The sequence below is a fragment of the Salminus brasiliensis genome, chromosome 7, assembly GCF_030463535.1.
Source record: "Salminus brasiliensis chromosome 7, fSalBra1.hap2, whole genome shotgun sequence".
Taxonomy (NCBI): Eukaryota; Metazoa; Chordata; class Actinopteri; order Characiformes; family Bryconidae; genus Salminus; species Salminus brasiliensis.
The window spans coordinates 35,001-48,394 of record NC_132884.1 but is presented as its reverse complement, the minus strand read 5'-3'; the positions used below and the strand labels follow the sequence as shown (position 1 = coordinate 48,394).

The window sequence follows — 13,394 nt, the reverse complement described above, 5'->3', positions numbered from 1 at the left end:
ACATCTATGCAACCACAACAAATACCATAGTAGCTGGTTAACAGCACCCTAGCAACCACATAACAACCCCTGAGCAACCACCTGGGATGTCATAGGAATTACATTAGATACCATAGCAACTGTTAAGCAACACCCTTAGAAACCACCCAGGAATAGCTTAAGCTGCACAGTCCTTCAGAATCAGCTGGGCTCCTCCAGCACCCGAACCCGAACCCCAATCCACCCAGACAACACCCTGCTTTTAGCCTGGCTTTACATTCAGCACCAACAGCTAAGCCAACACCACCAGGCAATCAGAAGCAGGAGAATCTGGGGGAACTCCAGCACACAGGCAGAGAAGCCTGGAGGTCACTGAACATCTTTCACTTTCATTTCAGATCCAAATCCTGAAACATTCCCAGAAAAGATCTGATTAACACACATCCTTCCCACCTAGAGTGAGCACCTGTTGCCACGCATACAAACGCCTCCTCAACTCCTCAACAATCTCAAATTTGGGAGCGCGCTGTTCGGTCAGGTTAGGCAGCCATAGTCTTGGTTGAGAGCGGTGGACGGCGAAGCATCTGATGTAAAAGCGTTTGTTCTGTCGGTCGTGCTGGATTAGATGTGAAGCGACGTAAATGTGAGTCCCACAGGAAACGAGCACAACAGCGAGAAACATGCACGTGGAAGCAGTGTCTTTCATTAAATATCAAATATTTCGTTTTCCCTTATTTGCACTGGAATAGTTCGTCTTTCTGTAGGCCAGGCCTGATCTTGTCTTTATTGAGACTGTCAAATCTGCAAATTCAACTCTAAATACAAGGCACAACACAGCTAATTTGAGAGTCCCAATAAAGACAGGATGTTAAAATGAGTGGGTTGTCTTGTGTAGGCCTGTGCCTTAAACTGGAGCCACTTTGGGCTATCGTTTGGCTCAGGTAGTGTCTTAATCATTTGGTCATTTGGGTTGAAAAGCAAGAATAAATGTTTCTTGGTAAATCAGACCGACATTATATCTCACGCTTAAAGTTATTAAACTTCCTACTCGTCCCACATTCTGTCTGTCTGGAGGTGGTCACTCTGTTCTTAACACACCTTAACGGAGCTCATCTTGATCCACCATCTCTTAAAGACTCATGGAAGACAAGCCTTCAGACTTTTCTCTGTCCGGGAGTCGAGGTGGTGAGCGTCGCCTGAAGATCTTTCTACATGAATCTGATTAACAGTCTCGTTCTGCATGTCGGCTTCAGCTCTGCTCTTGTTCTAGCGGAAGTGGCTCTGGAGGATAACATCAGCTAAACGTCAGTTAGTACAGAAAGTAAAACCGCGGTCATAACAGGACTCAGCTAAAGAGACTCAGAGCAGGACGAGATCAATCTCACGCACTCAGCGGCGAGGACACTTCCTGTATTCAAACTGAATGTGAAAGTGAGAGTGAGAGCATCTGCAGTATAAATGAGCCCGCTCTCCTCTCTCAGTCCACCGGAGCTCTCAGCACTTCACTGCCAGAACCGCTCCTAAGATGGACAGTGAACTTGCTCTAGAGGCTCTCTCTGCTGTCACTGGGGTCTCCATGAAGCCCCTGCCTGAAGGAGGAGTCCCAAATAATGGACACTCAGGAGGAGCAATCCCGAATAACCTGCATTCAGGAGGAGAAATCTCAGGAGTTGTCCATCTGCTTAAAGATCTGACAGCCGGAGATGATCAGCACACAGGCCATGACTTGGGCCTACATGGACTCACTGCACGGAACGAACTGACCACTGAAAACCTCCTCTCCACCGTCTTTGCAGCTTCAGTCACAGGTGCTCACACCTGGCGGCCTCAAACTGTCGTTTTCTTCTCCAGAAAGAAGCTCGGGGAACTCTGCGGCAAGCCGTTCAAACCACATCTCAGCCAAAGAACAACTGCGGAAGGAGCTGTTGGTGGACATGGAGAACTTCTTAGACCCTCTGTATGATTACGACTTCAGGTGTGGCTCAGGCTCCTCCGAGTGTTCCCGGGGGGGAGAGCCGTACACTCGGCCCTGGGGGTGGTACCGCTTCGCTCTGAAGGTGCTGGATAAGTACCCTGACGGAAACGCCTGGCTGGGTTCCTACGGATGGAGGAGCCAGTCTTCACCCGGTGAGTGGCCGGTGTCCTTCCACGGGACCAGCATTGAGGGGGCCAGAGCCATCACTGAGACCTACTACAAGCCGGGGCAGGGCAGGTTTACGGGCACAGCATCTACTCTAGCCCTGATATACAGAAGGCGGAGCCGTATACGAAGACCTTCATGTCCAAGACCGATAGGAACATTTACAAGGTCATCATGCAGAACAGGATCAACCCGGAGAAGAGGGAAATTACAGAGAGGAAAGATTACTGGCTCGTTCCCATTCCTGAGGAAACCTCGCCGGAGGAAGCAGAGAAGGTTGTGACACAGTCCATCCGTCCTTACGGCATCCTGATTAAACAGCGGTGCTGATCCAGAGATGATCACTGTCTGCGTCTGCTTCTGCGGTGTGTGTCCCTGAGTAAACCACCAGAAGAGTGTGTGTGTAGATGCCGGCTGAATAAAGCTCTGTTACAGATTCATGATTGTACTGAATATTCACTGCTTTGACTCTGAGGAGATGTGATCACTGTACGCTTCTGACTGACTTTAATGTGATCATTAAATTTGATCTAATTGAACTACGAGTCCGACTGAAGTGTTCTGGGAGAGTGGGTCAGAAACACAATACACTTTATCCTGTACAGCTACACACACCGCATCCTCATTACCCCCCAGCCCCTGATCTAATCCCCCCCCCTCTCTGAATCCTGGGGTTTATTTATCTGTACTATTTTAATGATCTACTGAAGGAAACCCTGCCCTCTACTCCACCCGGGTGTATTGATCACTGATAGTGTGATCACTGATATTGATCACTGATAGTGTGATCACTGATATTGATCACTGATAGTGTGATCACTGATAGTGTGATCACTGATATTGATCACTGATAGTGTGATCACTGATATTGATCACTGATAGTGTGATCACTGTTTATTCAGAGACAGAAACAGGTTTCCTCCAGATGAATCCGGCCTTTTCACTGAGCCCCTCCTCACAGGACCTGCAGGACAGCAGCTGACCAGTCAATCAGCACTAATAGAAGCAGTAATGCCAACCAATCAGCACTCAGTAGCAGCCTGTCAATCGACACTCTGCCCTCCTCCTAGTAGCATTAGCATTAGCATTAGCACTGCACTGTCCTCACTGCTCCGCTACAGAGGCGGCCGCTCGATTGCTTCTGTCTAGTCTGCGCAGGTTCGACTGTGCGGAGTCGATGTAGAAGGGCTGCCGCACACTGAAGCCAAACAAAGCCCACTCCCACTGTAGAGGTAAAGCCCGGGTTTCAGCCTCAGAACCGGACCTAATGGGTCAGTTTTAGCTCAGAAAGGCCGCGGTGTGTGTGGCAGGTCGAGCTGTGGCTCGGTAGATTGGACAGATGGGTGATTTGACCGGTTTCGGGATCGTTAGCTGTGGGTTGAGCGACCGCTGGCTAGCATGTGGTTCGCGAGGCCAGGTTCGGTACTGGTCTGGTTTCGGTGACTTTAGCCCGATTGATCAGTTCGATATATGATCATCCTGATTGATTCTAGATGCTCTCTGGAGTTAGGAGGGAAGGGGCTCTCTGTTCCCGAGGCGCCATTTAAGGTGGCACGAATAAGTCCACCTTAAAAAAAAGTCCACCTTAAACTAGTTCTATTCATATGATTTCTTAACCCTGTTAGTCAGAGCCTGTACTGTACTGACACGCTGTGGAAAAGCCAGCCTACTGTACCTGTCTCTGGTTTATCTGGCAGGAGGACTGAGAGCACTGCAGAGATGGAAAGAGCTCCAGAAACTGCCCGGAAGAGCACATGCAGCCCCCCCAGCAGCCTGGTCCAGCCCCAGTCCCCCCCAGAGGACCCTGAGAGTGAGTGCACATGGTGGTCCAGGCTGCTTCCTGTGCTGGCCTCCAGTCTGAGATCTTCTTCTGCTCGGCCTTTTGATCTGCGTGTTTCTTCTTTGATGTTTAATCAGATCTGTGTTTATCACTGAGTAATCTGTTTGATCACTGTCAGCTTCTCAGCATTCAGTTGCACTTTTCTCATAATAATAACTTCATTTATGTGGCACTTTTTGTACGAAAAGCAGGAGCTGTTACTGGACTGAATTCTGTCTACTAAATGTTTTCTGCAGGCTCTGTTAGTCGAACAATGTGATTCATACATATTTCGTATGAACCGGATTGATCACTGGGCCTTATAGCATAAGAACCGGTTTTCCAACCCAAAATGATCTTATGGTGTTTTTTTCCTCCAAGCTCGACTGTCACCCTTACGTAGTCTCTCTGTGTGTTACTGTAGCGGGGGTGCATTTGTGTGAGGTGTGTGGTGGGTGTTTTGAGACGAAGAGGGGACTTTCCAGTCACTGTCGTTCCCACCTGAGGCAGCTAGGAGTGTCTGTGTCCGACAGCAGCGGCGCTCCGATCGACCTGCTGTACCAGCTGATCCGCGAGAGAGACGGAAAACTGCCCTTTTCCTCTGGCCAGGACAGCACAGACAAAACCCCCATTCGCAAAAAACCCAAAACCCCTAAAAGCCCCCAGACCGCCAGCCCTAAAACCCTCAGCACCACCCAGACCCCCACTCCTAAAACCTTGAACCTTCTCCAGACCCCCACTCCTAAAACCTTGAACCTTCTCCAGACCCCCACTCCTAAAACCTTGAACCTTCTCCAGACCCCCACTCCTAAATCCCACAAACCCCGCAAAACCCCTAAAACCCTCAGCAGTAAAAAGACTACCAAACTCAAGATCAAAATATCCACGCTGGTGAAGAAGAAGTACAGCAAGTCTCCGGCCCCATCGTTAGCCTCGCTGACCCCCAGCTCCTCCCCCTCGCTCCTGAGCCCCCTCAAACCCGCTAAGCCCCGTAAAGTGCCCACAGAGCCCAAGAAAGGTTCAGTTTCCGTATCTCCACCTTCGTCTCTCTCTCTGGCCTCCTCCAAACCCCTGTGGGCTCCTCAGGAAACCGACGCTCCGCTAGACCTCAGTAAGTGACCCCTCCCTCACTCAGCTTTTCACACCGAACCACGTCTTGCTGAGCTCTCAGCCAGTTTAGCCCCGCCCATTCAACCTGCAGCAGTTTAGCCCCGCCCATTCAGCCTGCAGCAGTTTATCCCCACCCATTAATAATTAGTGTTCCAGATCTTTTTGGAAAAAAAACCATGATACAGGGCGGCCAATCAGATCAGAGCTGATTTCCATAACTCAGTGATAAAGGTAGAGTGTGTGTAAGGGGTTAGGAAAGGTTTTATGGCTTTTGGTTTAAACGCTTCCATAATCTGCTTATTTTAGCCATACACACACGTGTGTGTGTGTGTGTGTGTGTGTGTGTGTGTATATATAGTTGTATAAATGTATAGAAAGTGTGTAAAGTAGGCAAGTGTGTGTGTGTGTGTGTGTGTGTGTGTATGCATGTATGTATGTATGTATGTGTGTAATCTGAGTAAGTGGGTTTTCCTGCAGTGGCGATGTCGGACCCCACGCTGAGGGATGATGTTCATGTGTGTGAGCTGTGCGGAGCGTGGTATGAGACACGTAAAGGCCTGTCCAGCCACGCGAGGGCGCACCTGCGACAGTTTGGAGTGGAGATGGATTCTAAAGGCGCCCCCATCGACATCCTGCATGAGCTCCTGCAGAAGGAGGAGCAGCAGGGGGGCGGAGTCAGTCCGGTGCATATCGAAGACTTGGAGGTCTATTCTCCCTCATGCACATCCTCGGGACCTGCTCCCAAACGTCCCCCACCATCCTCTCCACCATCTGATGGGCTGCACAGTGCCCCTGTCAGCTCGCCGCCCTTAAAAAAGCTCAAGACCTCCCTGCTGGGGGCGGGGCTGTGGGGGGGGCCGTTTGAGGTAAAAGCACAGCGGAAAGGTGAGTTCAGATAAGACACACTGATGCTCATCAGGTTATGGGGAGATTCTGCACTTGACTTTCTCCTAGTCTATCAGATTGCGAGTTCAGAATCACCTGTGGTCTAATGAATGCTATGGCTGGTAGCTGAAGTTCTTGTCCAGGGTGCTTGTTCCCTAAAGTCCAGACATACCATTGAGGTAAAACTCTCGAGTCAGTGCAGAGATCTCGACACCGTAATCAATATTAATCATTAACATTAATAATAATTGTTTATTTGTCAGATGTACTTGGCCTTCCTCTCCATTTTTCATCTTTATGAGGTTATAAGAGTGATATTCTCGTGCTCCCTGTGTCTTAAGGTGACTCTGTGAAGGATGTGAGCTGTGAGTTCTGTCACGAGAAGTTTAAGAAAAGTCAGAGTTTGGCAAGCCACGCCCGCTCTCACCTGCGCCAGCTCGGCATCACCGATTGGACGGTGCACGGGTCGCCCATGGCAGCACTTAGAGACCTGATGGCCAGCCGCGGAGTGACCAGTCTACCTAAGCCCCATGCCCACACTTTAAAGCATGGTGTCACACCCACCAAAACGCTGTCCCCAAAGTCCCTTTCATCTCCCACAAAACCTCAGGCTCCGCCCTGTGGCCCACCCACACTGTCCCACACCCTGCCTTCAAAGCCCCTTTCCCCTCCTACAACCCCACTTGTTGTGGCCACAAAGCCATCTTCTCCACCCACAAAAACCCTGATGTCTGCAGCCCCGCCCCCCAAACCCACTGCATCTCTGCCTCCATTTGCAACCCCGTTCCATCTGTCTCCAAGCTCCACCCCTGCAGCTCTGTTTCCAGGCTCCGCCCCTCCAAGAGTGCCCAAGGCACGGAAGGGTTCAAGGGCAGTATTTCCCAAACCGAAGGATGAGCCAGTGGAACTGGACATCACTATTATAGAACCCCCCAAACCCAAAACCGCGCCAGGGTCCAGCAGCGGCCAGGCAAACACAGGTGAGTCACGCCTGAACCAGCTGCATTCGTTAGAAGGGGTGTCCACAAACATTTGAACATGTAGTGAATCTGAGGACTTCTTTAGTTTCTAATGGGAGATGCTAGGCTAACAAAAACTGGACTGTCGCCAATCTGATCTCTGTAAACACGCCCCCAAAACTGTCCCTCTCTTTGTGTGTGTGTGTGTGTGTGTGTGTGTGTGTGTGTGTGTGTCAGTGCTGAAGGCAGAGGTGGTGCCGTTGCGCTGTGAGTACTGCACTGACATGTTCGACACCCGTAAAGCTCTGTCCTGCCATGCCCGCGCCCACCTACGCCAGTTAGGCGTTAAGTGGTCCCCCAACGCCTCGCCCATCGACACCCTGCATGAGCTAATGGTGAGGGAGGGGACCTTCCAGGGGTCTGAGCTGAAACTGGAGCCCTCAGTGGGGACGGTCGGCTTGTGGAGGAAAGTGGCCCCTTCTCCCCAAATGGCCACGCCCTCACCAGTCGACTTCCTCAGGGAGAAGAGCGACTCGCTGGACGGCACGGCCACAGGTTCGACTCCTCACTGCCTCATTAGAGCTGCAGCACTTTCGCTACAGCGTCAGGAGCCCCTCACTTTCTCCTGTTGGCTTAACAAACACTTGGGTTCTGCAGAGTTCTGTCCCTTGTACTGATGTGTGTGTGCGCGTGTGTGTGTGCGCAGGGTTTGAGGCTACCTGTGAGCTGTGTGGGTTTGATTTTGAGAACAGGAAGGCTCTTGCAAGTCATGCACGTGCACACCTCCGCCAGCAGGGGGTGGACTGGCACACTAACGGCTCTCCTATCGAGACGCTGGCGGAGTGGATGCAGAGGGAGCCGGGGAAGGTTGCTGAGCTGCACAGACGCTACATGCGGGGTGACCTGCCACAGGTCGTCAAGAGGGTAAGGCCAACACACACACACACACACACACACACACACACACACTCCTATGGTGGCAAGTCCGAATCCAGAAAGTAAAAAAAAAAAAAAAAAAAAAAAAAAAAAAAAGGCTTAATTTTTACTGTCTGGGCCTGAATTTGCCACCTCTAACACACACTGACACACTACCTCTCCAGAAGTTTACAACGTGTGTGTGTGTGTGTGTGTGCACGCGCTCTCACATAGAGGAGTTCCTCGTCCCCCTACCCCTCCCACTCGGATCTGGATCGGCCAGCACCAGCCCGAGAGGTCAAAGGCCACCCCTCCACTTCATCTGCCCACAGAAAACCGTCCACCCTGCAGCACACACCAGTACACACCGCCTCCCGAGGTACCACACACACACACACACACACACACACACACACACACACCTCATTACACCACACTTTCCCACCATTCCTGCAGTTACACAGCTGGAGTTTTTGCTAGAATTTGAATCCTGTGTGTGTGTGTGTGTGTGTGTGTGTGTGTGTGTGTGTGTGTGTGTGTGTGTGTGTGTGTGTGTGTGCGCGCACTGCAGGTTGTGAGAGGCGGCCTCCGAAGCACCTCCCCAATGCTGATGGCAGATTGGGGACGGGACCACTAAAGCCACGCGTAGGGAACGCCCCCTCTCTCATGCCCCGCCCCCCAGCAAGCAGCCTGGTCAAAGTGGTGGGAAAAGTTTACTCACTAAAGTGCAGGTGAGTTCTGTCCCGCGTTCCTGAGCAGATGTGGATCTGATTTACAGCCGTTTGCTCTGTTTAAACACACACACACACACACACACACCACTACCTTTTAGTACTGTTGTCTGCATATCTGTCTCTGATCTCACAACAGTTCAATAACAATTCTTTAGGAAATGATTCAGTGAACTGATTCATTTAACTGGAACATCTGATTCTTTTGCTTTGAATCAGAATCGTTTAAAATCACAGTGCAGAATCACTTTAAAACAAATGTTGTTGTTATTGTTATTTTTATTATTATTATTATTATCATCTAAGTGTGTGTGTGTGTGTGTGTGTGTGTGTGTGTGTGTGTAGGTTCTGTGAGGAGGTGTTTAAGGGTCCTCTCTCGGTACAGGAGGATTGGCTGATTCATCTGCGGCAGCACATTCTCAACCTCAGAAAGGACTCTGCCCCTAACCCCGCCCCTAACCCCGCCCCTGTAGCACAGAGTTCCACACCCACTCGCACTGACACGGTGCAGCTGATTGGACCGCAGGCCGTTTAGAGGCAGGAGCACTTGTCTCGTTGCTGTTCTGACCCTTTCTACAACATTGATGTCTTAAGTGCTGCTCTGCAGCGCCCCCCTCAGGAAGCTCTGTCTGTGCAGTTCACACGGATGAGCTGAAACACGTTTTAAAGGTTTTACAGGTTTTTATTTGAGCTACTGATGAAGGAACTACTGAGGAGGAGGAGGAGGAGCTGAATGTATTTTACTGTCTGAGTTCTGCGGATTGGACCGGACTGATCAGCCGTGATTTATCCTGATTTTATTTATAATAAATAATCTGGATTTACTTTTACATTCGTTCAGTTTGTTTACAGAGGTTCACACAGGGTGTGTGTGTGTGTGTGTGTGTGTGTGTGTGTGTGTGTGTGTGTGTGTGTGTGTGTGTGAGAGAAACAATCCGATTTTTGGTTTTTTGTTTTGGGGTTTTTTAGGATGAGAGGGTTGTTCTGCTGGTTGAAGTGAAACGCACCCCATAATCCGATTCTCAGAAACAGAACCAGTGTTTCCTTTCTCTGCGGAGGAGGACGTGAGCAGACGGATTGATCATGATTTAATAAAGAGAATCATCTGAGAATCAGTTAATATTAAAGCAGTGAAGTCAGACTGACCGGTCAGCTGATCTGCACAGGACTGAACTGCGGCTGTGAGCCTCAGCGTCTGCTCTGTCCTCCTGCAGCACTCGGCAACTGCAGGGGTTATTTACACACACTAACCATCTCACATTCCACTGTGCAATAACACACACTCTCTCACACACACACACACACACACACACACACACACTCTGAGTAACTCTGAGTTCAAGCTGAGCTGAATCTGAGTTGATTATGAAGAAGCTGCTCTGGTTACGGCGGTTTGAGGGGAGTGATGTAAACACTGCGTCGTATCTCAGGGAGGGGTTTAGCTGAAGTGTGGCTGTAAGCTGAGTGAGGGGCTGGGAGAGGTCAGGTGAGGTCAGGTGAGATGTCTTCACGGAGTAAGTGTGTAAGGAAGTCTGGGAGAGTATTTGAGTGAAACTCGGCCCGCTCTGTTTCCCAGCACATAATTAATATAGAGGAGTTTATTAAAGCCGAGCTGGACGCTGCCGAGCTGGAACAGTGTGTCCTGCTGACCGATAGCTTTACCATCCCGCAGCTCGGCTTACACCCGGCTATTTCTGCTGCAGCTGTAATGATCAGGACCAGAGCTGCATTTCAGAGCCAGACACACACACACACACACAGGTCAAACGATTAAGTGGAGTTGGCTTTAAATCGAAAGTTGGGTCATAAAATCTCTAGCACCCCCCGCAGTCTGTGGCCTATTTGACAGTCTGAGGCGACAGCAGTTAAGAAGAGATGGGGGCTCATACCCGCCAGTTAGCCTGATGCTAACTGCATGTTTATCACTCTGACCTCATGGATAAACACCTCAGCTGAACCTAAAGATACTCCAGAGTTTAAATGCCACGTCCAGCCTTTATTTATTTAGGGTGACCATGTTTTGGCTTAATAAAAAAAGGACGTCCGTCGTGGTTGGGATATTGTGGCTGGAGGCTTCAGGTAGACCGAAGTTGCTGATTTGTGTTTATTTACACTTTAAAATTCAGGTCCAGAAAGTAAAGATCTGCCCATTAGGATGTGTCCAATCAGCTGTGGTGGGAAGCAGATTGACCAATGGTTGATGTAGCTGTAGGTACATGTAGACCAGTAGTGGCAGTGAGGAGGCGGAGCCGTGAACCTTTAAGATATCGGCCATTTACAGTTTAGGATAAAAGACGACATGTTTGGGGAAAAGAGGAGGCATGTTCAGCCTAGAAAATTTCAAATTTCAAATACCCAACATGCATTGCACTAAAAGAGATGATTCTAAACATAAAGGCCTGCAGATCAGTATTATGGGAAAAATTGGTGTGTTTTGCTCTTGGGCTCCCCCTGCAGTTAGGGAGTGTATTTCACTTTTACTCCACTATAGTAAATACACATTTTTTAGCGCCCCCTCAAGGACAGTGTGAGAGCTGCAGAAGCTTGATCTGCAGGTAGAGAAGTTTTTGAACAGAGGTGGTAGAGTAATACTCCTGCAGCTCCACCACCAAAGCTCCATAGTGCAGTAGCAGCAGCGCTCCTGCTTTAGAGCAGAGGACTCTGAAAACCTCTGAAATGTAGGATTTCAAGCATTTACTAAAAGCCGGACCATCTGCGCTGCAGCCTGAAGAACAGGGACATATCTACAGAGCTTACTCCACTAGGGGGAGTGTGTGTGTGTGTGTTGGGTGGGGCAGCTGTGCTGAAATAAAGCCCCTCTGATTTTGGAGAATGGCCTTTAAAGCAGCTGGACACATTCCTGTCTGATCCCTCAGCTCATATCCAATCAGAGGGCTGACATAAAGATCAGAGAGAATGAAGCTCCGCCTCTTCCCCCTCCCTCAGTGTGTCCTTGTTTTAGGAGTGGAACTGCCAGGGGGAAACGACCTGTCAGCGTGTGTCCGGTTCCCCTACCTCTTTACTGGAACTTCTGAACATCTGGACTCTGCAGAAAGTCCCAGCTCACGTGTGGACCCGAACGTAAAGAACACCTCTGGTTCTGTGGCCGCCAGGTTCGGGCCGAGGAACGTGTAGCCATGCAGAAAAAGACACAAACACACACACCAACACTTACAGTGGTGCTGCGCTGGAGTGACTGAAATACTCGATATGGAAGAAGTATTTGGACACCTGCAGATTCACTGTATTGCTGTGAGGATTTGATTGACTGCATTCAGCCACAAGAGCATTAGTGAGGTCAGGATGTTGGATGATGGTCACCACCCCACCTCATCATCCCCAACTCACAACAAAAGTACTGGATGGAGCTCCTCCACCATCATTCCAGAGAACACAGTTTCTCCACTGCTCCACAGCTCCTCAATGCTGGGGGGCTTTATACCCCTCTAGCCCACCCCTGGCATTAGGCAGCATGGAGCCAATAGGGTCATGATGTTGATCTGCTCCAGACAGTCCTATTCTATTGGCAGTAGCTAGTCAGCAGTTGGTGAGCTAACTTGCTTTTATGTGGAAGCTGAGAAGTTCCAGAGCCTCAGGACAAGATGAGCTTCTGGGTGCAGAACAGACAGGGTGGAGGTCTCTGACCCATCAAGACATGGACTCATCAAGACAAGGTGTCCTGTGGTATCTGCCAACAAGACTTTAGCAGCATATCCTGAAGTCCGATAAGTTGTGAGGTGGGCGGGGCCTCCGTGAGCATCAATGAGAGCCCTGTGCGTCCATGACCCTGTCACTGGTTCACTGGTTGTTTTTCCTCTGAGCACTTTTGGTAGGTACTGACCACTGCATACTGGGAACACCCCACAAGACCTGCCTGATGTTCTGGAGATGTTCTGACCCAGTCTGCAGTTCTGAAGTATGTAATGAAGTGTGAAGCTGAATCATGATGAGGGCAGTGGGAGATAATGGGGCAGTCTCAGCAGTGGGAGATTTCTTTGGAGCCGAGTGAACCTGTGTGTGATGGGTGAGTAAGAGCCGCTATCTGGGCGGAGGTGCGTCTGACTCCATCTGTCGAGGTGGGTAATGATTAACGTGCGGGGCAGCGAGACTCTGTCAGCCTCCGTCAGCGCTCCAGTCCGTAATTCCTTCCTCTCTTCATGGGAACCTGTGGACAGAGCCGGCTGTGTTTGAGGGGAAGTGGGAGCTGTTTGCTCACTTTCAGCTTCACAAGCAAAACTGAGCCGTTTCCAAAACCCTGAAATCAGCATACATCTGACTGCCCCTCACTGCCCCTCTCATACCCTCACTGCCCCTGCAGTCACATACTGCCCCTCACTGCCCCTCTCTGCCCCTGCAGTCACATACTGCCCCTCACTGCCCCTCTCTGCCATATACTGGTACTCTTGTCATACACAGCTACACACTACACTGCCCGTGTTTGGCTGCTTTGCTGAGTCGGCGCTTGCTGTGAGGCAGGGGGTCGTTGGTGAATCAGTAGTGGTGGGCTGACTCAGGCTAGTGTGCGTTAGCATGCTCACTGAGCCCCAGCCTGACAGGTTTTGGGGTAGAGCGAGTGTTTGGAGAGAAAGTGAGAAAGCTGTGTTTATTGACCTGGGCAGCGAGAGGCCTCCGCTAACACTGAATGAAAGTTAGCGAGCGCATTAGCTTAGCAGAGCGGGAATTCAAACACTGTCATGGGTTTGTTCTGGAAGGACGGGTCAGCCCTCACTCCAGCCCTCACCTCAGCACCCAGAGCAGGGCTCTTACCTATTTAAAACGCTGGATGGTTTGAAGGTCAGTTGAGTGAAGGACGCCTGCAGGCTTTTAAGCGTCTGAGGCTAATAAGGTCAACCCGC

The 13,394-nt window shown here is 50.2% G+C and overlaps 1 protein-coding gene and 1 pseudogene across 2 annotated transcripts; both read left to right on the top strand.

Annotated features, from left to right (window-relative positions):
* Positions 1-1,504: 1,504 nt before the first annotated feature.
* Positions 1,505-2,517, top strand: LOC140559311 (uncharacterized; annotated as a pseudogene).
* Positions 2,518-3,240: 723 nt separating this feature from the next.
* wiza (WIZ zinc finger a) lies at positions 3,241-9,368 on the top strand. Of its 2 annotated transcripts, none has more exons than XM_072683246.1 (10): positions 3,241-3,351; positions 3,817-3,929; positions 4,363-5,049; positions 5,526-5,933; positions 6,275-6,913; positions 7,130-7,447; positions 7,599-7,816; positions 8,042-8,186; positions 8,379-8,538; positions 8,884-9,368. In XM_072683246.1, the coding sequence occupies exons 2-10, from the start codon at positions 3,839-3,841 to the stop codon at positions 9,071-9,073; spliced, it is 2,856 nt and encodes a 951-aa protein (XP_072539347.1). In that variant the 5' UTR covers positions 3,241-3,351; positions 3,817-3,838; the 3' UTR covers positions 9,074-9,368. The 2 variants fall into 2 exon arrangements, with proteins under 2 accessions (XP_072539347.1, XP_072539349.1); XM_072683248.1 differs by having other exon boundaries at positions 3,333-3,390.
* The last annotated feature ends 4,026 nt before the right edge of the window (positions 9,369-13,394 follow it).

Bases quoted from the DNA above. Each gene is read 5' to 3' on its own strand.
- wiza (XM_072683246.1), top strand. From the start codon at position 3,839: ATGGAAAGAGCTCCAGAAACTGCCCGGAAGAGCACATGCAGCCCCCCC. The intron at 3,930-4,362 runs GTGAGTGCACAT...GTGTTACTGTAG, and splicing joins CCCCCCAGAGGACCCTGAGA to CGGGGGTGCATTTGTGTGAG. The intron at 7,448-7,598 runs GTTCGACTCCTC...GTGTGTGCGCAG, and splicing joins GCTGGACGGCACGGCCACAG to GGTTTGAGGCTACCTGTGAG.